This window comes from Cynocephalus volans, chromosome 15 (genome assembly GCF_027409185.1).
Source record: "Cynocephalus volans isolate mCynVol1 chromosome 15, mCynVol1.pri, whole genome shotgun sequence".
Taxonomy (NCBI): domain Eukaryota; kingdom Metazoa; phylum Chordata; class Mammalia; order Dermoptera; family Cynocephalidae; genus Cynocephalus; species Cynocephalus volans.
Window position 1 is genome coordinate 26,645,388 of NC_084474.1, and position 24,834 is coordinate 26,670,221.

General features: G+C 40.7%; 1 protein-coding gene across 6 annotated transcripts in view; it reads left to right on the top strand.

Annotated features, from left to right (window-relative positions):
- The window catches only part of SULF1 (sulfatase 1), a 155,988-nt gene that overhangs the window by 73,976 nt on the left and 57,178 nt on the right, over window positions 1-24,834 (top strand). For 5 of the 6 annotated variants that reach the window (XM_063079110.1, XM_063079114.1, XM_063079111.1 and 2 more), the window contains exons 4-6: window positions 6,520-6,759; window positions 15,839-15,990; window positions 18,425-18,594. In XM_063079110.1, coding sequence (XP_062935180.1) covers window positions 6,520-6,759; window positions 15,839-15,990; window positions 18,425-18,594 — 562 coding nt within the window. Of the gene's footprint in view, window positions 1-6,519; window positions 6,760-15,838; window positions 15,991-16,888; window positions 16,917-18,424; window positions 18,595-24,834 lie in introns of those variants that run through there. The other variant, XM_063079113.1, reaches the window with a different exon arrangement.

Below are 24,834 nucleotides of genomic sequence, written 5' to 3' on the forward strand. Positions count from 1 at the left end.
AGGAGATGTGTTATTTATTCTGTTATTCCCTACACTTGAAATATTTTATAAACCAAAAGAAAGAAAGTGAGAAATCCTTGAGGGAATCCTCTTTCTGAGACTCGAGTTGGAGAGATTAGGCTCTAAATCTTTCCCAAATGGTCTCTTGCTGCTACTCTTGAGAAACTAATGATTAAGCCCATTGGACCATTGATCTGACTCAATATGGCATTTCTTGCATTCTTAGGAAATTGGACTGATGCTAACATCTTGGCAACACTGACCCAAAGTTTCTCTTAGTTCATAAGTGGTATTAAACCATAAGTACATGAAGATACTTTGCTTCTTTAAAGTAGTTGTCAAGATGGGGGAAGAGGAACAGGTAAAGGGTCATGAAAATCGACTGCAATGTATATTGAGAAATTAAAATTTAAAAAATAAAAATAAATAAAGTAGTGATCAAAACACAGGGTCTTCATGTTGGAGCTAGGCCAGCGATATGTGTTGCTTGCCCACACTTTTTAAAGTTAAGCCAATATTTTTTTAAAAATCAGATGACTTCATATTTAATAAATCCAGATTCTGACTTTTCTTTCTTTTCATTCTGCCTTTTTTTTTTTTCCCTCCAACTTCTCATGAAAATTCAAAAGTATGAGGGCTTGCATTCCCGTGAGACAGCCCTTAGTTAGATGCTTGGAGGGAGTCACAGCTGCGCCCTTCAGGTGGTGCATGCCCTCCCCAGGACATCAGGATCCCCAACAATCTCTACTGGTCCCCGACTGCTCCCCGACATCTACGCCCAGGAGCAGTTGCCGTTTGTCATCGTGCCCATACTGCTGTTTTTCTTATCCCTGGCTCCTGTCACTTGCCTACCTTGTCTGTCTAGCCCTGTAGGCATGTTAACTTTCATTCCTGAAAGTAAAGTAGTCTCAGCTTTTAATGGTCTTTTGCACTTGGTAGGTGGGAGGTGGAGTGGATAATAAGTCTTAGTGACCTGGAAACATTCCAGACAGATTTATTATCTTCTTGTTCCCCTCATTCCCCCTTTCCCCAACTTGTTTTTCTCCTTTGTTTTTAGCTGAAAACATCTGTTGTGTTTTTGTGGGGGGTTTTCCTGCCAATTCCATAGGTTTGGTACAAAAAAGCATACCGGTTTTTCATGCTATTTATTTTCTTGTATTTTTAGAATTAAAATGTTCAACAGATCAATAAAGCCATTTTTAATATGGGAAATATCACTGTTTATTGTTCCATACTTGGAAATAACTGTTGGCATAAGAAAATAGCAATGATATATTGAATACACACCACTTAAATATTTAAAGCATTAACCTCACCTCATCATAAAACAACGGCATCAACAAACAACCTGCACTTTTGTATCTGCTCATGTTATCACTCATCAGACCACGACCCCTCACAATCCACACAGAGGTGTGTCTCTCTGGAAAGCCAGGGGTACACGAATCCCACGTGTCTGGGACTTTCATAGGTGATGATGATGACAGTATTTATTATTAAATTTCCAGTTCTATGGCTTTTTCTTCACATGATAAACAGACTTGATGAAAATTTTAGTGTTTAATAGTACAAAATATTGAATAATCAAATGCTAAGATACAAGTATATGAATCAGGAAAGGTAAAACTTTGTTTAAAGTTTAACATGTCAAGGAAGTAATTCAGGCTCTCTGTGATTTTGATGAAGCCATTCAGATTAGTGGGACATTATCTCCCTCCTGACCTTTTTCACACAAATGATTTGAGAATCAAGTAGTTGGAATGTGCAGAATGATTTAAATTCCTTGCCATGGTTCTGTCCAGCCACAGCCTATCACATACTCCGTCCAAAACACTGTCCCTGGAGCCTTGATTTTTAACTCCACTGAAATTGCAAACGTGGTGGATCTTGTAGGATTCCTGAGGGGCGCTGCTTCTCCCACCCGCCATCCCTTCTCCAGCATCCTGGTCCACAGCCAGTTGCTGTCACAGCACTCCCCCCCCCCCACGGGAGCAATGCTCTGGGACATTGTTTCTTGGCAATCCTGAGACTCAGCTGTGGCCTGGACCTTCCCTTTCATCAAGCCAGCCCAGGCAGAAGTGCCCCCATGCCAGCTACTCGGACCTAATCACAGTTGCTTCATAGCATGTCCGTCAGGCTTCCACCTCGAGGGACAATTTAAAAGAATAACAAAGTCAGGCTTTTTGCCTAAAGGGGTGGAGAAGAACAGTGTGTGTGGAGAGAGGAAGAAATGATTTTTTTTAGTGTAAGCTCCTGTAGATTGAATGTCCCCCTAAAACTCACTGAAGCTTGACCCTCATTGTAACAGTGTTTAGGGGGTGGGAAATCAGACTATGGCAGTGTTGAAAGGTGGGGCCTTTAAGAGGTGAAGAGGAAGAAGGAAAGAGAAGGCGGCCCTCACCAGATGTGTGCCCTGGACTTTAGACTTCCCAGCCTCCAAAGCTGTCAGAAATAAATTTCATTTCTTTATAAATCACCCAGTTTCAAGTATTCTGTTACAAGCAACAGAAAACAAACTAATACACAAGCCAACATCAACATTTCTAGTCTTAAAGCATAGGAAAGGTAGTTGACTTCTCTAGAACTAAAAAGCTTCAGCTTGAAGCACAACTGAGCCCTTCCACCTCTCAGATAGAATGTTGTCTCGTCCACTGCTCTCAACAGCTGTGCATGCCTAATTATGAGATTTATTACAGGAGAGTTTTTGGTAAAGTTTGTCAATGAAAAATCAATGGCACAATCACAGTGGCATAGATACAGGGCAAGGCAGTGTTACTGACCAACATTAATCATGGCACCGCCATAAAAAAGAAGAAGGTGCTTGGTGCTTTCCTTACTGGCACACTCTGACTTAGCAGAGTGAAAAGCTTCAGATTCCTCCTCTCTGTCAACTGTGTCTATCTGCCGAAATTGGAAGAAGCCATAACGGCTGTGTGGCAGTCAGCTGTTGAGACAGAGACGTCTGCAGCCCGCTCATCCCTCAGCTGGGACTGAGCTGCTGAGCTCATGTCAGCCCTTAGGAGGACAGGAGGCAGGCATTAGTGTGTGTCGGTATCTCTCCTATGAGGGCAGATGAAGCAAAAGATGAGTCTGCAGAGAGTGAGACCTATCTTGACTGTGAGCAGGCAGCGTTTCTGTTTCTCAATCTTGAAAACATCAATGTCACAACCAGTACTCAGCCTAAATGGAGCTTAAGAGCATGGTCTTGAGGGCAGACTGCCTTCATCCTGCTGCTGAGGGCCGGTGTGGCCCTAGACACAGGACCTAACCTTGCTGCACCTCAGTTTCCTGTGTAAGAATAGTAACTATATAGGAATAGTAACTAATATCACCCACGGCAAGGGGTGAGTGTCAGGATTAAATGAGTTGATGCACCTGAAGCACTTAGAAGAGAATCTGGCTGAGATTAAGTATGAAATCAATGTTTCCTCTTCCTGCTTGCAATATATCTTACAGACTTTGCATTGGTCTAAGCCACTTAGATCATGTAAAACGAGGCACCCACTAAAGTCTCTTCCGAGCTCTAGGCTTCCTGATTCTGTGTGCAACCTACGATAGTTCTCCAAGGATGGCCCACCGACAGGAAGCTTCAGCAGCACCAGGGAGCTTGTTAGAAATGCACATTCTCAGGCCCCATCCCAGACTTACAAAACCAGTATCTCAACTGGGCCCAGGATTCTGTGGTTTAACATGCTCTTCATGTGATTTTTAAAGTTGGACAAGCATTGTCTCAGAATCTTCTCTTCACTGAGAAACTTGAAGCCAGATGCCCCCTTTCATGAACCACAGTGGTGGAGCTGCGCTGATAACGGTGCCTGCGGGGATCAGACATGCTGACATGTGGACTGGTTGGAAGCAGGGCATTTGGAGAGACTATTTAAGACCTCTACACAATCAGCTCAGTTAATTAAGAAAAGGGTGAAATTGAAAATGAGAGGAGAGTCCTCAGTAGGGCTAAGTTGTAGTCCAATTCATTACTTTTATATTATTTTATTTTATTATATTATTTTTTTATTATTTTGACTTAAAATTAGATATCTACCTCCATTCCCTATTTGCAGTCCAAATGAGTCTGTAAGCTGGAGAGCACAGCTTTGTGATTCGGGACCTTAGATGATGACCTCCAGCTGCACTTTTTTTTTTTTTTAATTTGAGTCCAGCCCAGACTCATAAAGAAAACTCTGAGAGCTCGTTCTTTGAGGTAGACTATTGGGCAATGAAAATCCACCCACAGTCTTTGCTGTTTTCCCCAAATTTAACAGACTGTGGTAAGTAACCACTGCAGATCCCTCAAGAGAAGGGAAGAATAGGAGGACAGACATCTTCTGCGTCACCTGTCACATATCTACTCACCCATCTCTCTCCAGGATATTTCCCCCTGTAGGATCAACCAACACAATTATGAAATGGAACATTTCCAAAATGGGCTTCTGTGATCTTCTGTAGGGTACTCTGTTTTAGTTCCTTCACCATCCATGAAACAATTCCTTTTCCAGCTTTCTTCCCGTGCTGAAAACTTTGAGATGTGAATCAACTCACAGCCTTCTGATGATGACAGCATCTCTTGGTTCTCTTCTTAGAGTCGCTCTGCATCAGAGGCACAGTCTGGCCCAGGGTCTTCTCACCTCCAGGCTAGATGGCCTCAGCGACCTCTCAGCTGTGCCCTTAGCAGACCAGCCGTACGCGCTCTCCAGTCCACATGCCACTGTAGCAACAGCCACACCTCTCTAAGACTTTTTTCTGATCACATCATCGTGCATGCCTTTGACAAGGAAACTACTCCACCTTCATTTTGTCTCTTCTGTCAAATTCGAGTGTCTCTGCCCAATCTCCAAGCTGTTTACTAGCTCTGCCCCCGACATTTCATCAAGAGAATCCTCCGTATCCTTTTTCACGCCAGGAAATCAGTGTACTGTTCTCACCCGTCTACTCACTTCTCCCCACCTCCAGAGCACTGCAGTGCCAATCTCCCCACGCCCCCGGCAGTAAGCTTCACAAATCCCACATTTTCTTTCTCCTTCCTTTCCACTTGTCCTCATCTGTCGTTTTGGAACTCTTATTAAGCATTCACTCCAAGTCCCCTACATCCTTCTATCTATTGCTCCCGCTATATTCACATTCTTATGTGTATGTTGCTTTGCACATATCCCCAAGTGATTCTTATATGTAGATTCTTGTCTGGAGAATTTACTACTCAACACAAGAGGAAGAGAATTTTCTGTTTCTTTTCTTAATGCCACCCTTGGGAGACCAGCCCAGAGTGCTGAGCTTGATAGAATGTTCAGCATGAAGTGGGCGCTCACTGCATGTATTCACTGGCTACAAAACGTTGCTTGATCCCCTAAAGACAACCAGAAGAGAGAAAGCAGTTATGAGTGCTCCTAGCTGAAGCATATTTTAGGGGGCTCTAATGAGACCCAGTTAGAAACCTTCCTCCTGTGCATCATGTGAACAGTAAAACCTAGTATGAAGAAATCGGGCTAAGTGGCTTTCGGGGCGGTTACATGCTTCTCTTCTGCTCTGAATGCTTGCCTGGTTTGCATTACGATTTCCTTCCTTGCTGGAAAACTTAGACTTTCTCCCTTTCTTTGGAAGAAGTGGGACCTGTTGGATATCTGAGGCTCCAGGATTCAAATGCAATGGGCTTGGCTGTAGTACTCTGTAGAGCATTTCTTGACAAGTCCTGAAAAGACTATTGAATTCTGGTCTGTGCTTTTCCTCAGTATTTGGATGTGTTTCAGCTGCAGTGTTTGGCTGGACAGAGTAATCAAAATAGATTTTTTTTTTCTTCAGCAATTTTATATTACCATTTCATCCTTACAGTTAAAATGAAATATTCTACAACCCTGCAAATACTTTTAAGTGCAATAGAATCATAGCTTTTTCCTAAGCGAACAACCTATCTCTAAAAATTACATGTAAACAGGTCAACATTTAAACTTGTGGTGCTGTACTCATAGAAAAGCTGGCAGACATTTGGTGAGATTGCTAGAAGATTCCAAGTTACACTAAAGATGTTTTTTTATTTTCATTATTAAATACAGGCATTTTGGAGGGACTTCTACTGAGCGGGGAAAATGTTTTTTCTTTTTTCTTTCAGACGATTGAAATGCTGTATCTAGTAATCTCTGCAGTGTCACTAGCATTGTGCATGTGTGGCAGGCCGGGGATTTTGGTGCTCTGTGTAACAGGCTATTGTTCTCTGGTAATCTTCAAAGGGCCGTTGGCCTTTGAATCTGCTCCATATCTAAAACTCTAGCTTTAATTATCAGATTAGCCTGCATTTTTTTCTTTGTGATTAAGGAGAGGAGAAGTTGAAATGTGTTTATTATTCTGCAAAATACTTGACATGGTAAGATTCCAAATGTTTAATTTTGTTCTAGAAATGAGAGCTGATCAAATTATAGACTCCTTGAAGCCATGGGAGAGAAATTAATAAATCAGGGCAACAGAGGCACTGAGTAAATGGGTACTTGCTTGGTGCACTTTGCTCAGTAATACTGGAATTGTGCCTTTCAGGGTCCCTGCAAGTCATGAACAAAACGAGAAGGATTATGGAACGCGGTGGGGCCACCTTTACCAATGCCTTTGTGACCACACCCATGTGCTGCCCGTCCCGGTCCTCCATGCTCACCGGCAAGTATGTGCACAACCACAACGTCTACACCAACAATGAGAACTGCTCCTCACCCTCGTGGCAGGCAATGCATGAGCTTCGGACTTTTGCTGTGTATCTTAACAACACTGGCTACAGAACAGGTAAAGGATGACATTTCTAACCCCTGAACCTCTGGTAATATGTCTTAGATGCAAGAAAAAGCATTGTGTAATGAAATATATGACATTCCAATGAGTCCTTAAATGCAAGTAGCTAGCTCCTCTCTCCTCTGTCAGTATCCTGCCTATTTCTTACTTATTACTCTGAAGAGTGTACCAATGAGATTCCTTAGAGAAAAGTCAGTACGATTCTCAGTGGACACAATGTGAAAGTGTTGTACTCATCAGGGATGCTGGCAGTTGGAATTTTCCAGGATAACTTGCAATGGAAGAGTTTTTGTCCCATTTACATATTTAACCTCCCATACCTCAAGGGATCATGGTACGACTTGTGGCTTTTCTTAGATATTGGTAAATTCCTGCTGAGTGTTTCAGTGAGAAATTATCAAATGTTTTCATACCGCTTAGCACCTGCCCCAGAGTCTGTCTGGGACACAATAGGTGATCAAAATTATTTATCTAATGAAAGAATAACTGAATGAATAAACCAATGATGTGTACCTTACTGATTCATTTATTTGTTCATTCTTACTGAATAAGATTTGTAAAGTTTCTTTAGGTTACATTGTGGTCATTTTTAGGTCTCAAATACTCACCTCTGTCTTGTAGCAAAGGAAGGTATCCTAATTGCTACACCTACTATCATAGTTTAACCTACACATTGTTTAACAAGAAGAGATTTTTGATTAGTTGCTCTTTTGAAACTTGGGGACCTCTTTCAAGAGAGGCCATGAACACCATGCCAGTCTTCCTGAGAACAGAGTCTCCTTCTGGTGATGTTAACCCCAAAGCCCCTATTCTCCCTTCTCCTGGCATTTAGATGCTATCCTCATATTTTCTGAGCATTTCCTCATGGAAGGAAACAAGGATTTGATAAAGGGTCTGTAGTGCAAAAGTAGTTTGGTTTTTTTCAGAAACACCTAGATTTATTCATAAGAATTAAAGAACTATCATTAAAGCTTGTTGGAAATGATTTTCAGGACTACAGATTCTCTGTTCCTCTGTAGCTTTAAAAGTAAAGGATTTCAGATAAATATTCTCTTAAATCTCTCTTAAAAATGAAATTAGTTTTTCCCACTGGATTCAGGAAATATATGGCCATTTGCTTCTTTGCAGAGCACCCTGCAGGCACTTAATACATGTTATTTATGGATGAAAATATTGATTGTGCAAATGACAGCATTGTCATTTGCAGGAATCTCAAGATCCTTACCCACAGAAGAAGCCCCTCCCATGAATCTCAAGGGTGTTTGCTTATGCTTAGGAAAGAAACTAGGTTACAGAGAGGTTACAGAGAGTGCCTTATCCTGAGTGTGTTTTCTAACATTAGTGATTTAAATTTACAGTGCCTTTCATTTGAGGACTCTAAAGCAATTTGCAAATCCATCAAATATCCCTGTAGGGTTTGTAGACAGCAAATGTACTTGGCTGTTTTATAAGTGAGGTGGGGATTTCAAATATTGTGTGACCACTTTAGAAGCAGAATCAGAAATGGTCCCCTAATGCCTGGTTCCTGATTTTAACCACCAAATTGTGTTTTGCTCATGGGAAGTGTTGTGTGAAATCAGTGCCTTTCAAATCCCAAGCTCCCTGTAATTCAATCCCTAGTAGCAGACTTGGAGCTCAGAGGATTGGAAATATCACATATCCAAAGTGATGTGGACGGAGTTTGTCATAAGAGATAGAGATGGAGGATGATACAGAGTCCTACCAGGACTTAGAGCAGTCAGCCAGGTTTGCTAATTTGTTTCAGAGCTAAACCAGAAAAAGCAAGAAAGAAGGGAATTACTTTTCACTAGCTACTTAATCTGTACCAGGCAATTTAGCTAAATCATCTCACCTAATTCCTATGGCAACCTTGAAAGAAAGGATTCACTCTGTTACCAATGAAGAAACTGAGATTCAGGAGGGCTAATTGTCTGAGGTCACGAGATTGTCAGTGCTGTATCTTGCCTGGTTCCAAAACACCTTACAAAGACACACAAACAACATAATAGAATACAGAACAGTAAGGACCCTGGCAAACAAAAACAAAGAGTAGAACTAGTTACAGTCAAGGCAAAGCTTGGTGTACAGATGGCTTACCACGGAGCTGTAGGGAAAAGCCACATATTTGGAACTAAGCCGCTGCCTGGTGATAAAGGCAAAAAAGGAAACACCATTCATTGCAAAGTTCATGCGCTCACCGGGATAAAACAAACCAGTTCCTCCTAAGAGGCACAGTGTGCTCTAGTACTTGTCTCACTCTATGCTGTACCCACCCTATGGTGGATTAATGGAGCCTGAATAAAACTCAGAGACGATTTAGTTCACATTCATTATTTTCAGGGAAGCAAATTTATACCCACAAGATTAAGGTGACTTGCTGAAGTAACAGAGCGGATGTTCTAATGTGAAGAGCTGGTGTCAGGACCTTGGTCTTCTGAGCTCTTTCGCATATGCTACCCTAACCTTAAGTTTAGATCTAGAATGAAATTGTGTGCGCACAGCCTAAGGCTTTCCAAGACTGTCAGGCCTTCCGTGCAGCCCAGCAAGCCTGCGTCAGTTGGGTGTCTTCTCCGGGAAGAGTAGATTTGCGCCTGCAAACTAAGTCTCATTCTAAAGCCAACCTTCTGCCCTGGGGTTTAGACACTTAGGTAATAATGGAATTTACAGTGAGTCATCAACTAAAGTAAATGGAATTCTTTAAGGGACACAGGACTTTTCCAAATACTTATGTAGCAGTAGAAAAAGGATAGTATACATTCAGGAAAATACATTTTTATTTGCCTGTTGGTAAATCAGAAAGATTAAAAATTGGAAGACTGGCTGTCTGGGTAGCTCACAGTCTTATAATGCCAAGGTCAAGGGTTTGGTTCCCCGCACCAGCCAGTTGCCAAAAAAAAGAAAAAAGAAATGGAAGACTAAAATGACAGTGATAGAGATCTATATAATTTAAGTTTATCTTTGATGATAAAACATAAAAGTACCTCTGACAATTAGGAAATAAAGATATCTTTGTGACAATAATTATTGATCCTACCACAGATAATGACCCATTTGAAAATACACAAACACATAAGAGTGAAAGACATCTTAGGAAATTAAAAGAATTGGCGAGTAGGTATTAAATCACATAATTATTTATTAGACACTAACTAGTGGGAAAAAACCAGTGTATAAAGATTTTATTGTTTTTCTAATAATGAATATATTAGTTGGAACATTTAACTGCAAACCTAAGAAAAATAATGACGGAAACTGGAATATGTTTTATACATAAACATCCATCTAGAGAAAAGCACAAAGCAGCAATAAGTTTTCTGAAGAACAACTCAGAGAAGACAGATTACTTAAGAGGCTTATTTTGGGAGGCATCCAGAATACATGGATTTAAATGAATTGAATGGATCCAATATTATATTTACCATTGTATGACATGATTTTCGTTTTCATAACTGAGGCATGTTTTTGGACTGGCTATAGCCTAAATTTTTCTAACTTTACTCATGGAAAATATGAGTCTACAAGAGCTGAAATGTACAAAAAGGGGAAAATACAGTAACATGTCTATTGCACTTCATGTTCTGACAAGTGACATGGGAATGATATTGGATTATCTATCATAAAAATAAATATCCTGCCTGAAATCTGCTCCAAAAAATTTAGTTTGTGGTAAGTTAAATTTCTTATGAGGGTATAGACGTTAATATAAAACTTGGCATAAAGTTTTAAGGTAAAAATAATCATCCATTATGGAGAGGTAGCATCAAGTGTTAGAAAAAAACCCTGAACTAAAACTAAAGGTGCTGGAGTCACGTCCTACTCAGCCCTTACTTTGTTTTTAGAACGTGGACAGGCCAGTTTTCCAACCTCTGTAATGGAGATATTGGACTAGAATTATTCCTTTTCTGTCCAAAATTATATTTCACTTCATTATAATCTATAACTATTGTATTGATTCATTTAAAAATTGTAGTATTCAAAATACAGTTGTAATACTTGCTACATAAAATCACATATGAATGAAATGTTAGTCAGACTAATTCTACTTCATATGGCTGGTGTGAAAGGGGCCATTTTTAATAAAGATCTGCAATACATCATTTTGTAAAGAATTCTTTCATAAAAAATCAATTTAGACTAATTAATCTATTTTCTAATTTTGTGTCTTTTTATATTTCAAAACTTATTTATGTAACTTAGAGCAAGCATATTTATTCTCCAATATGGGATTTTTTAAATGTACAGTTCCCTTAAAGTAAGACAAACTAATATTCTTATTTTTACGGGTTATGGGATATAGATTTTTGATAGGTACATAAACAAGAGCTATAGCATACATTTATTGAACCAAGTAGAATATTGGAACTACACTAGACACTGGGAGATGAAGAGATATTAAGTAAGATTCCTGTCTTCACTAGACTTATAATCTAGTTGGGAAAACCAGACTCATGTATATAAACTAACATAAATCATAATTTTAACTTGTTTCAGAATTATGTACACAACCATGAAATCCTGCCACCTCAAGCCTATCAATTACATGGAGTAAAATCTCAATGTATCATTTGATATATTAAATAAGATTTGACTTCACAGCATCAAATCTTTTGTATAGGTCCTATTGCTGACTTAAAAATAAATGCCTTTACTACAAATAGTTCAAGAAAATTTTTCTAAGATTATGTGACAGGTGGTTCTACACAGGAGTAGCATGGTCTAAAGCCAGCAATAATTATAATCAAGTCTCTCTGATCTTTCTCTCTGTCACCCAACCTCCCACCACCTTCTTAAACAGCTATGAAGGGAAGTGTTTAATTGTGTCCAAACAAGAAAAGGACGTAGAAGGACAGGTATAGATGTCATGTGAGTGATGTATTCAGATAGTAGGAGTTGAATTGAATTGCCAATGCCAAGGATAGAAAAACTCGGAACTAGACATACTCCATTCATAGACCTCATGGCAAAATGGGCAAGAAAATGAAATTCACCTTAGGGAGGCAGAAAGAGATGTAGTACATCTGGAGGAAAATAATTAGAAGTCCAGATAATCAATTGCAGAGCACTGCCAGGAAACATAATGTCGAAAGAGGCCAGGGGTGATTACAAATGAGTCTCAATGTCGGGAGCCAACAAGAAGGGCCAGAGTAACTCAGGGCTGAGCACGCTGCATGTCACATTGTGATGCACAAGGTCATGGACCCTCTTGCAACCAGTGTGGTGCGTGAGGGCACATCTGGTATACTGAGTACATTTTTTACACTCCATGAACACAAACACACCGAAAACCTGGAGGGAATTCTGAAGCAAATAACAAGGACTGTTAAGAGACTTGAAGGAATAGTTCATAAGGGAAGGATTAAGGCAAAGAGTAGTACCATGGCAATGGGTAGAAAACAGTACAAACTAAGCTAAAAAGTAAAACAGTGAGGGAAGGGCAGGAATGACTTGGCAGGGCTGCTTTGAATGGAAAATAAAAAAATAAATAAAAATAAAATAGCAGGAAAAATTTAAAAACTAATTAAGCAGGAAAATGTAAGTCAAATGGGGGAGAATTTATTGCCGCAAAATAAGTCATACTGGGGAGGAAAAGTCTGTAACCTCTCAAGAGATGTTTTCACATGCACAAGAGCAGAACTCTAAAGCAAGATTTTCTTACACTGTAGAATGGTAAAGATTTAAAATCAGAAGACAGAGTGGCAAAGATAATGATGGTGATGCGAATAATAATATCAGTAGTAGCAGCACTTAGTATGCCCTTCTTATGTACCAGGCTCTGTTTTAAATGCTTTATATATGTAATAACTCACTTAATCCTCACAACAGTCTGCCACTATTATTGTCATGAAGGTTAAATAACTGGCCTGTGTATGGATAGCTAGCAAGCAGCAGAGTCAGTATTTGAACACAGGCAGGCTGGCTCTAGGGTGTATTTTCTAAACCACGATGCTCTTTTATCTCTCTGAAAACAAGGATAGAAAAGTGGGATAAACCCCCAGGGGTGAGAAGGAGGCAAAAGAGAAGAGCTGGGCCTGAGGTTCCTGGAAACAGTCCCCTTCTGAACCGACGTCAGTGGGGTGTGGTGTTGATCTGCTGCCTGTGACTCCCAGTCATGTTGCATTTTGTCAGAAAAACAGAATCATCTTGTGGTTCTAAGTGAAAAGGTTGATTAGTGTCTAGAGACAAGAACTACTGCGCATAGTCAGCCCAGTGGGAAATCCAGAGTCATCAGATGTGAGACACTCTGACACTTTGTCCTACGCCCATCAATCTGCTCAGGGGCCCTGGGGGAAACCTCAAGCAGTGGGTGTTGAGCTGATTGACCACTTGATTGATTCACTCATTCACAGATTCAACAGATAAACATTCATTCGACAAATAAACGAACATGGCCATGTTTCTCAGCTTTGAGTCCAGACTCTTTTGAAAGAAAACAAATCTGGTAAAAAAAATATCAGCTTCTGAAACTCTGAAGCTCTAGTCTATGAAAATATGTAGAAGACCAAATCAACTTTAAAAAATTGTAACTCAAGTAAAAACACAAATTTTAAAAGTCTAGAACTTGTAGAATCCCCAGAATACATTGAATCCGTGAACTCCAGTTTAAGAAACAAAAATTAAGGATCCCTTTGCTGTGTGCAGGGAGGGCGGGTGGGGTCACAAAGGCATTTTTGTCCTCAAAAAGCTTACAATCAGAGGGGGATTCAGTTTCTATGTAAACATGACCATAGCACAAGGGAGAAAGGGAAGATGGCTTTAGAGCCACCAAGATCAGTTCTGGCGGAGGCTGTGAGCGAAATGGCATCTGCTCTGACCTTGATACAAGTAGAGAGACCAACACAAGCAAAGCCAGAGAGGTGGAAACCAGAGAGCAAGCAGAGGAAACACAGTACTTGAGAGAGGGACGAGTGACAGAGGAATGCAAGCTGGAGCTGGAAAGAGAGGGATCGGGCCCAGATCCGGGGTCGGCTTTGCACAGCAAGCTAGAAACTTTATTCTGCAGGCAACAAGGGCCATCTGAAATTGTGAGAAGAGAGTGATGTGACTTGAGCTAGTCCTCAGGAAGATTAACTGGGGTCAGTGAGAGTGGAAGGACCCTGAGCGTAGCTGGAAAAGCCGCTCATGGGACTGGGAACATCCATGAGGGCTGTCCGATCCCCAGAGAAAGAGGGATGGACTTGCATGCCATTGCCAAGGCGGAATGTGCAGGTGATGGCAGCTGCTCAGCAAGGGGCACAGGAGCCAGTGGAAGCGGAGGCCCTGGGCCGCCAAGCCTGGCTCACGGGGAGAGTGATGATGCCATTCAGAGCATTAAAGGACATCTGAGGACGGAAGTAAATTTGAAAGGGAAAAGGGTTAATTCCATTTGGGACAATTGCGTTAATTAAGGGGCAAGTACAACATTCAGATGGAGATAATCTACAGGTAGTTGTATATCAAAGATGAAAGCAAGCTGGACAGCTATCCCATAGAGACACAGAAGTGCTGTACACTGAATAGGTGTAAGATTCAAAACTGTGTGTTTTAGGACCAATACCAATAAAGTGCCTCAATTCTAGAGTCCATTCTTATCAACCCAAGCCAGTCTGCCAGGAACTACCTTTTGCCATGTAACGGGAGACACCTGTAAAGCCAGGAAGTGGCTTTGATGTGGAAGGCGTCTGGCTGGCCACAAAACGTGGTCCTGCCTAAAACAAAAGGTTGCTGCAGCCTTATAAAAATCAGAAAAACTAAAACTTTCATTCATGTGTGTGTATGTATAGGAGTGTGTGTGTGTGTGTGTACACCAATACAAGGGTACTTCAGAAAGTTCAGGGAAAAATAGAACTGAAAGATAATACAAATCTTTCTGTAAACTTTTTGAAGTACTCTCATATACATATATGCACACATATGTATATACCTATACATGTATATAGTAAAGTTTTCTCTAGCTCTTCATACTTAAGGAAGAGGATGTATGTGTGTGTGGCTAAACAGGGTGACTAAACACTTAGGTTTGCCCAAAATAGTGCTTTTTTATACCTATTTTCCTAGTGTAATGACGATAATTACAAATAATACCCTCTTTCTCTTTCAAAAATGCCCCAACAATACCTGTACAGCCACCCTTCTGATATTTAGAGGTATTTGACTTCAAGATCTAACCCATTTTGTTCCATCCTAACCTCTCTTTATCTCCCCTTTTCCCCTCCTGTTGTCATGTTTAGCAGAGGACCAAGTTTGCAGTCTCCCTCCCGGGGAGGGATCAGTCAGCCCTGTCGCATAGTGGCCTTTCTTAGATGTGACATGACGAAGTTACAAATGTGAAGTTCTTTCGTGGAACTGTTCTTTTTAATGAACAGGGGTGTTTTTGTGGCACTTATACTTTTATTATGTTATAATTCTACGAAAATTAGTAATCTACTAACTCTATGTTGCTAGAATTTTTTATTACCAATAATAGACATATACGTTCATAAAATGCACATAACATAAACACTCATGACATAAAATGCATGTGACATAAAAACCCCAACCATATCCCCTAAAAGTGAAGTGTGCCACATTTCTCTGTTTTGGAAAATTTGTACTCTCAGAATATACAAAATCAAAGACAAACTTTTCAATAATGTTTTTATAATTCGCAACTCTTTCAAACAGAAAGTTAGAGAACCTGTTTTATCACAAATACTGAGCTTTTCAGTTCTCCAACATTTGCCCAGTGGTAGCATTCCAAATCTCACACTGGCTACTTCTCTGATGGTTACATCAACTTAATAAAAGAGCATATTCTGGTTTTATACCAGTAGGACCATGAGAAATAGAGGCAACTAGAGTGCCGTGATCATTATGGTGATTTTATGGAACCATAGTCCATGTATATGGTGCTACTTACATGTATTCAAAAGGAAAAATGTGTGTATGTCACTTTGCCAAAAGATCAGAGTATTACATTAATATCATGTTGGCATTCACTGTTACCTAGGTTAATTTTTGCTCTACCATCTCTTTTTCAAGTCATGATTTCATATTTATGCATTTATTTATAATTAATCATTTTATATGAGAAAATAATCCTTTCTTTCCATTGCAGCCTTTTTTGGAAAATACCTCAATGAATATAATGGCAGCTACATCCCTCCCGGGTGGCGAGAATGGCTTGGATTAATCAAGAATTCTCGTTTCTATAATTACACTGTTTGTCGCAATGGCATCAAAGAAAAGCATGGATTTGATTATGCAAAGGTAATTTTCAGGCACTTTTACACTGCATCAATTTACTTTGTGCATAATGGGGGAAAGCCATTTTCAGTGAGTTAAACTATCCACAAGATTGACTTTCTATGTTCTCACAATGTTAGAATGAGAAATTTTAAGGTAATTTTAAACTCCAGAAAAAGAAAAAGACTCCCAAGGAACACTGCCTTTGTACAGTGATTTTTCGTCCCTCATTAGGATGAAAGGCAATCAGCCTTTGATGAAAGTATCATCAAGAAAATCATAGATCCTCTGCTCTGTCTTGTCACAATTTTTGTTTGCCCCTCTCACTGGATCTGGAGGACATGTCCACATAATCAGATGTTCATCTTTCACTGTTTCACTTTTCACTGGGGTGAAAGTATATTTTGTCTGTCGTTTCAAGTTTAGATATGAGAATAAGAGCAGACGAGTGTGAAAATTAAAGGTTGGGAAACCACATTCCTTGCTTTTACTCCTGTCTGACCAAGCTTAGTATATGTGACAAGGACATCTGCCCCATGGCAGTCCACAAAAGGCTGCCAGTCCTAGGATTTCCAGGTCAGTTCATAGAAACTGAAATCGACATGTCCCTGAATCGATGTTTCTCTGACAAATGGATCCCAGATTTGACTTAAAAATTCACAAAGGTTTTGTGATGCTAACTTAAATTTTAAAATTTTTCGGATCATAAGAGTGAAGGGGAAAATGTTTGAATTTAGCCTGCTAATTTACCTAAAATATTCCCTTCCCTTCTAGCCATGCCCATCTCTTTACCTAAAAGAAGCCGAGAATCTGCTCTGTCTAGCAACCCCTCTCTACAGTCTATAGCACTTGGTAGAAACCAGAAAGAGAGAACTTGATTTAATTTTGGCACATGGCTGTGTTTATGCTTGGCCTGATTTGAGTACAAGGGACTTGGTTGGAGATAAGGTGTAAGTCTCGCTTTCATATCCTTCAGAAAACAATGAATACAAATGAATTCACAAACATTGCTAATAGGCTTCCAGACTCACCAAAGTTGAGAGTTGGCAGGGTCCTTAGAGGTAAATTTGGGCAATGTCCTCATTTCCAAAGACAAGGAAAAAGCATCCTGGAGTGGCTCAACCACTCACCTACCCTAGGTCATCTCCCCAGTTGTGGATACAGTCATTGCATGCCAGCGATGTAGGCCCCATGCACTAATTGTCACTGCTATGTTCTCTATCTGTGGGGATGCTTTTCATGCTTTTTATTCAAGCTATTAACCTTTCTTTCCCTGTTGTCCTAAGGAGAGCAAAGTCATCAAAATTCTCTCCAAAAACTAAATCAGCATAACCTGCTCATTATCACAGCTGATTAAGTGTCAAAGACAACTGTGTCCAGAAAGAATATATATCTTTTTTTAAGTCAGAAATGAAACAGACACCCCAGTGAAAGATGGGGATAGCCTGTGGGCTTGTCGTCACAATGACATGTGACACAGATTTCGTCCCTCTGGCACTGCTTTCGCAGCTGTTCTGGTCCTTAAATCCACAACATGTGATTAGCCACGTCTGGAAGTCTTAGACATTGTGAACATTGCCTGGACACTTTCTGAATAAAGTTTATACTGGAGCTCCAGGCCAATAATATACACTTAGAGGAAGCAGGTGGTTTAATTTAAGTTTTCATCTTTTCTTTTCTTTTCTTTTCATTCCATTTCCTCCCTCTCCCTTACAGACTTGCTTCAGCACCCCTGACTGTGGGTTAAGTCATTTTATTAGCAAGTCAGGCTCTAATCCCAGCAGCTGTATTACTTTAGTTGTGCAATTAACACAGCATAATCTGCAGGAAATCAACTGCTCCCCATATTTAAGTGTTTCAAGTAAATTAATTGATCAAATGCTGCAGCTTTTCCCCGAGCTCCCAGATTTTGGCCATGGCTTTGACTAGCAATTGTGTAATTCCCACAGGTGAATTTTTAATTCGGAGAAAAGATCATTTCTTGTGTTTGTGCATTTGTGTGTGTGTGTGTGTGTGTTCTGCAACTGTGAATCTGATGTGGGCGTGGGTGTTTCCTGCCCTTGAAGTAATTAAATTTTTTGCCAATGAATTACATCAACGAAACCTGAGAATGAAATATGTATCCGGTGTTTCATGTTCTGTAGTCCTTGTATTGCCAGATCTGGTCATTATCTTGGGCAAACAAGACTTGACTTTTTTCTTTCTTATTTGCTAAGTTATGTATTACTGAAAGTGAATTGTTTGCACATTATTGAGCCAAGACCCCTAGAAGTAACTGGCAGCCAATTTTCTCTGTTACTGAAGGAGTTTTGCTGCCTTGGGAGGAACAGTCTTCCTTGCTGCGTTAGACCATATCTCCCCCATTCAGTGAGTTACTTCTGAGGAAAGCGGTATTCACATGTGATCTGATGAATGTCACCTTTTGTAATTTTTGTTTTGTGTCGAATATATGTTTCAGGACTACTTCACAGACTTAATCACTAACGAGAGCATTAATTACTTCAAAATGTCTAAGAGAATGTATCCCCATAGGCCCATTATGATGGTGATCAGCCACGCTGCACCCCACGGCCCCGAGGACTCAGCCCCACAGTTCTCAAAACTGTACCCCAACGCTTCCCAACACATGTGAGTAAAACATCAGCTCTGTGACCTGCCCCGCAAGGCCCTGTCTGCTGCTCCCCACCCCAGCTCCTCTTTACCCCGTTTCCTTCCATGCCCCGTAGCCACAACTCAGGAACACAGGCTTCTGCTATGAGAGGAAAATTTCAGTGCAGAACAGGCAGAGCCTCCGGGCCTGAAATAAAGGGCTTTGTGTAGGTGGTTTGATTAAGAGCCACACTGCCAACATTTACAAGTAGCTAAATGGAAAGGAAGAGATGCACACAGGGTGGGTGAAGGCAGTTTCCACCAAGAGTTCCCTTCAGTTGTCTTAAATAATGTTCCTGAGTGTGCTCAAATAATAATGATGACCTAGTGTTATGCTTCTCTTAGCAGCAGAGTGGCAACCCCTGGTCTGGCTGTGGAAACATGGGTTTATTTTCTCCAAGAATACTGCAGGAGCTTAGCTGCAGATGTGCAATTAGGACGGCTGCAGAAGACAGCTTGAGTGGCTTGCCCAAGAGGCCTTCTCAGGCCACAGCTGTAAAATAACCTGAGGTTTCCTTTTGAGAGGCAGGAGCTGATAATTCTCACTAGCCAAGGGTGGAAAAGTCTAGATGCTTTGGCAGCAGAGAACATGATTTCGTTGTTTACTCTGTCGACACGGTTTCTTCCCAGTCGTTGCAATCAATATGCAGCCTTCCACGCAGAGAGCTGGCTCTATGTCTGCTGAAAGCTTGGTCGTTAGAGAGGTAGGGCACAGGGAATTGATATCTGTTTCTTTTAGCACTAAACCTCCAAGATTGGTTCTTAATCTATTTGTGCTTAAATACTATCCCTTTTCATCCACACTAGCCAAGACTCCAGACAGACAGAATCTTATGAAAATAGATAGGCACTCTAGTTGCTGGTCCCTGGAGAGCTTTTTTCTTATATTCTTATCTTATTATAACTAATTGACTGATGATTTCTGGACAGTAGTATTTAGATCACCTCTATCATATCAAGTGATTTAGACTAGAAAGAAGGTCAGAGCTGACTTAGGACAGGAACTAACAATAAATATGAAGCCAAATGACCATGCCCAAAAACTTGGAGGATAGAAGCATTTTAATGCATAAAATATTATCAACTAATAAAAAGGTCACCCCAGCAACTGTAGAATATGGTCTGGATGAGCCATTGTGGTTTGGAATCAACTCCATGGGCAGATATATAAGCTTCTAAAGACCTTACCCTACATGCAACCCTGCAGCTACATTCATGAATGAAGCCCACGAGGAGCAAGTGGTTCTCCATTACTCACTTACAAGTTTGGTAACCAGCCGATTTAACGAAAGTTTCTTCAGTATCATGGAACCCACCTTTTCTGTTGAATCAGAAATAACTCTGTGTAGCTTCCTTTGTTTCATTAGCAGAATCCCAGCCTAAAGTGACTTTCTACAACTGTAAACCTGACAGGTGTTTCTCACAGTTTGAGGAGAAGGGGCTGACAAAATACGGTGTTTTATGGCTCCTTAGAAGCCAGCCGGCCTTTGAAGCTTCAAGGCAAGGTCATAAGCCTATGGGAAAATCAGCTGCAGGTCAAGAAGTTCTGACAGCTCAGTTGCATATACAGACAATAATTGCATGAGGAGAGGAGTCTGCAGAGTTCTCAGGGCGTCCACAATAGCTTTTTAAAAAGCATCGCTGATCCTAGCAATTAAAAATTCTTTTTAGTTCCTCATATACTTATGAGCACTGCCTGTGGTGCTATATAGCACAGCAGGGATATAGGCATGAGGAAGACACAATTGCTAACATTTAGGAACTGATAAGCCAGAACAGGGGATGGCCCACTGAGGCCTGCAGTCCAAATCCAACTTGCCACCAGTTTTTGTTAATAAAGCTTTATTGAAACACAGCCATGCTTATTCATTTATGTATTGTCTATGGCTCCTGCCATGATACAACAGCCAAGTTGAGTAGTTATGGCAGGTGTACCATATGACTTGCAAAGCTTCAAATATTTACTATCTGATCCTTTGTAGAATAAGCTTGCCCCAACCTCTGCTCTAAGCAGAGGATGGGCAAGTGTCCAAATAGCCATATAACTAGTAGTACCAGAAGTGGCAAGTACAGAGCAGACAGTGACAAGGCTGTGGAACTGTGGACAAAGAAGCATTCACGTCTTTCAGGGGAACCAGGAAAATCTCATGGATGAAGAATCATTCAAAGTGGGCCTCGGGCCGAGCCCGTGGCGCACTTGGTAGAGTGCTGCGCTGGGAGCGCGCTCCCGCCGCGGGTTCGGATCCTATATAGGACTGACCGGTGCACTCACTGGCTGAGTGCTGGTCACGAAAAAACGACAAAGTGGGCCTCAAAGGATGGGCAAAATTTCTGCAGATGATTCTACAGAGGTTAGGTATATGATTTCAGGAAGACGGCATGGACAAGGGTCACTGCATAAGTGAGACAATCTAAGACATGACCTAGAAACTGGAGAATGGTGTTCAAACAAAGCAATAATGGATAAAAGTTAAAAAGGAAGCTTGCAGAATATTGAGGATTTCAGTGAGTTTCTATATAATTGTAAGCAGATTCGCTGGTGGTCATTCAGGAGGAGAGTATCAAAATATGAGGTCACTTGGCCACATGCAAATAGATTATTTTTTTTTAAGTTCAAATGAACCATCTATGTCCTTACTAGTGATTCTATAAAGCAAAATCTACACATGGCAGAGTGAAAAGTATTCAGGCCTAAAGGCAAACAAGCCTGATTTCCTGTCTCAGCTCCTCACTGAGGCAGTATCTTTAATCTCTCAGCATCTCCACAGTGTCATCCATAAAATAGGGATAACACTAGCACCTTGACATAATGCCATGAATAAAAATTAAGAGAAGCAGCATAGGTAAAGTCCCCACACAGTGGACCTGGAAGCCACTTCATAAGAGCTAATTCTCATTGATCCTTTCTATTAAGACAAACCATATGAAACTGCCAGTGTTCCATTTTTCTTGACCTACAGAAAGTGCAATTTCTTTTTTTTTCTTTTTTCTTTTTTTTTTTTTTTTTTTTTGTCTTTTTCGTGACCGGCACTCAGTGAGTGCACTGGCCATTCCTATATAGGATCCGAACCCGCGGCGGGAGCGTTGCCACGCTCCCAGCGCCGCACTCTCCCGAGTGCACCACGGGCTCGGCCCCAGAAAGTGCAATTTCATACGGTTCAACTTCAGGTTTAGGAGAAGCAGTTCAAGAAATGACAAGTTGACACTTGTCATTGTGACACGACAAATCTTTTGACAAGCTAAGACGCACATTGCAGTGAGCCTGTCACACCTGGCCATTCTAAAAGAACAGACAAGGATAAGGACCAATATTTTCCAGGTGCAAATGTGTGCTGTGGGCAAGTGCCGGTTTGGAGAACACTCTTAGCCACAGAAAATAAGAATTCATGTGGGTGGATGAGTAATTCAGCTCCTCTTTGCTGCTAAGCCTTGGGCTTTGTGCACCTAGAATGTGGAGATCTGCTGTGTGAATTCCTGGCATCTTTGTTGTAAGGTCTTCCTGGTTGCTCCTGGAAGGAAGGGCTGGAGGGAGGGTATGTGCGTCCCGTGTCACAGCGAGTGAGTGTACAGGGTCAGAGTTCAGTCCTCACACAAAGGAGTGAGACGAATTGAAGACAAGCTGCCACTGAATGGCCAGCTTCCTTAGCAAGAAATCAGCAACACATTCAAGCAAAGGGAGGCAAGAAGTTAAGTACTTTGCAGAAATATCTGGCAGGCCCTGTGGAAACAAAGCAAGACACCGCAGACTCTCCGCTGATGTGGAGACACTGGCAATGGGAACACTTTCCTTCAGGTCTCCTTCCTTGGTGGTCAAGCATCACCCAGATCCCTTTCATCCAGTCTTGGGTTATAGCTATCTGACCCTCTCAGACCCGAGCAAATATATCAGGTTTCCCCCGTGTTTGCCGTTCCCAACAAAGACAGGAAGCCAGTTCAGTATCGGCATGTTGGCTTCACACACTGAGGGTAGAGGTTATGCCTACCAACCAGGGATGAAGGCGGATTATTGACCACTCACTGACAGGGACTACTGGTTAATCAGACAGTAGCTCAGTCACTCATGGCCTCCGAGAAATCACGGAGCCTCCATCGTAATAATGCACATAAAAATCCATATCATAAAGCCTTTGTGATGGCTGAAACCTTACTGTATCTTTCAGTAAATTACCTCCCAGTATCCCCATAGGGAGCTATAAACTCACCCGTGCCTTAACATGCTCCTCTTTCCTGGCCTCAGTGCTGTGATAATATGCACCTGTGGACAAAAGCCTTGCCAGGAAAGGAGACTTCATTTACCTACCCAGTGATTTGATGGGAAGCTAAGGGACTCTTATCACCTTCCCACAAATTATGCCCCTGTCAACTTAAAAAAATTGTTTTTGGTTCCAGCTCAATAGTTCTTTCTTCCCATACCTGGATATATGTTTGACTGTGTGTATGTATACACACACACACACACACACACACACACACACACACACACAAAGTACAATATAAAATCATGGTAGAACAAACCATGTTCACTAATTTGCAAAGATTGTTGTGAAAGCAGAGCTTTTGGATAAACATAGTTTGTTGAAAAAAAACTACCTTTGTAAGTCACAGGACAAAGTTTTTGAAACACCTGTATTATCTAAAGCTGGAAAGAAATGTCTTGCCTTGAAGGATTTGCACATCCTTACCTCTTTTCTTCCATAAATACATGAAAGGACATGCTTTTGAAGATAAGGAAAAAAATTTTTAATTCTCCATAAAGATTTCTGATTTGGGCAGAACTAATTGTTCCCTTTTCTATACTGCTACTTTGTTCTATCATCCACTACTGTCATTGATATCCCATCAATGTTAGTTGTTTACCCAGATCCCTGAATTGCACAACTCCAGGGAACAGCACTCAAATAAACTGTCACGTGAATGGTGCCTGGAGTTATGCAAGGTAGCTTTGTCCCAAAGGCAGGGACAAAAGTCTCTATACCTCACAATGCCCATTAAGCATGATGACACAATAGATGGACAATTCATTTTTGTATAGCAAATGAATAAACATGTTAACCTCACCAACTAGCTGACCTTAAAACATTTTAAAAATAGTATCAAAATATTTAAACAATAGATTTCATAAATTAAAGGAACACCTAGAGATACTCTAACTCCATAATTTTAGAAATTTAAAAATGAAGGCCCAAAGTCATCTTTTTTTTTAAACAAAGGACCACATGGCTTTGCCCAGGTCACATGAGTGGACAAAGCTAGAACCAAAACTCAGTTCTCTTGGACCCTGGTGATCTTCCCACAAGACCAGGAGCATTTAATTCACATCACAGTCATGATTAACATTACAGGTTGTTTCTATATTATTTGCACAATTCTAATTAGTGTTCACAGCACCATTAAAAGACTCTAAATTACTTCTATTATATATCAGTAATCAAGATCATTTGGTATTATTCTGCATGTGTTCAAATGCTACCAAAGGACATTTGAACTCAGGTGGGGAATATCTCCACAAAGCTGATTAAGTAAGTTCAATTTTAGTGAAAACCGAGATGGTGTGGCTCTGGAGATGAAGTGTAGAATTTACAACTTAATGCTTTGAATGTGTGCCCTAAATCTATCTAACTGGCTTATTCTGGGAATTGAGACTATTCCACTTTTCAGAGAATGATGGTCCTCCTACCAATGCCCTTTAAAGAGTTAGATCCTTAGGGGTTTTGTTGTTATTTGACTAAATAACAAAGGAAGAAAACACATGTTCAAATACAAAACACTAGAAGTGTATTTATTTTCACTGGAGTGACAGCAAAGGCCATCAGTAGTAAAACTGAACTGCTAAGTTTCCTGCAACTCCCCAAGTATGGATTTAATATACAACACATGCTTTTCTTGAAACTATTTCTTTGCTAGTAAGAATTAGTCTCCTAAAATACCTGCCCATCAAAAAGAAAGGTGACATTACTGATTTTCAGAATTCTTACTCCTGTTAGGTCAATAAGCAATACTGGAGTGAAAATTGAACCCCAAGGAGAATCGGCGTGATGGCGAAGGCTGCACTTAACAAAAGCAGTGGTCTGAAGTGTCCCTGGTCCAGTGTGCTGAGCAGTCACCCAAGCAAGCAATGACTAGACAAAAGCAATATGCAGGGAAGCCTTGATCGGAAAAGTTAAAACTTTTAAATATGAGAATAGTCTATCAAGGGCTATAGGTTTGTTTTCTTGGGAG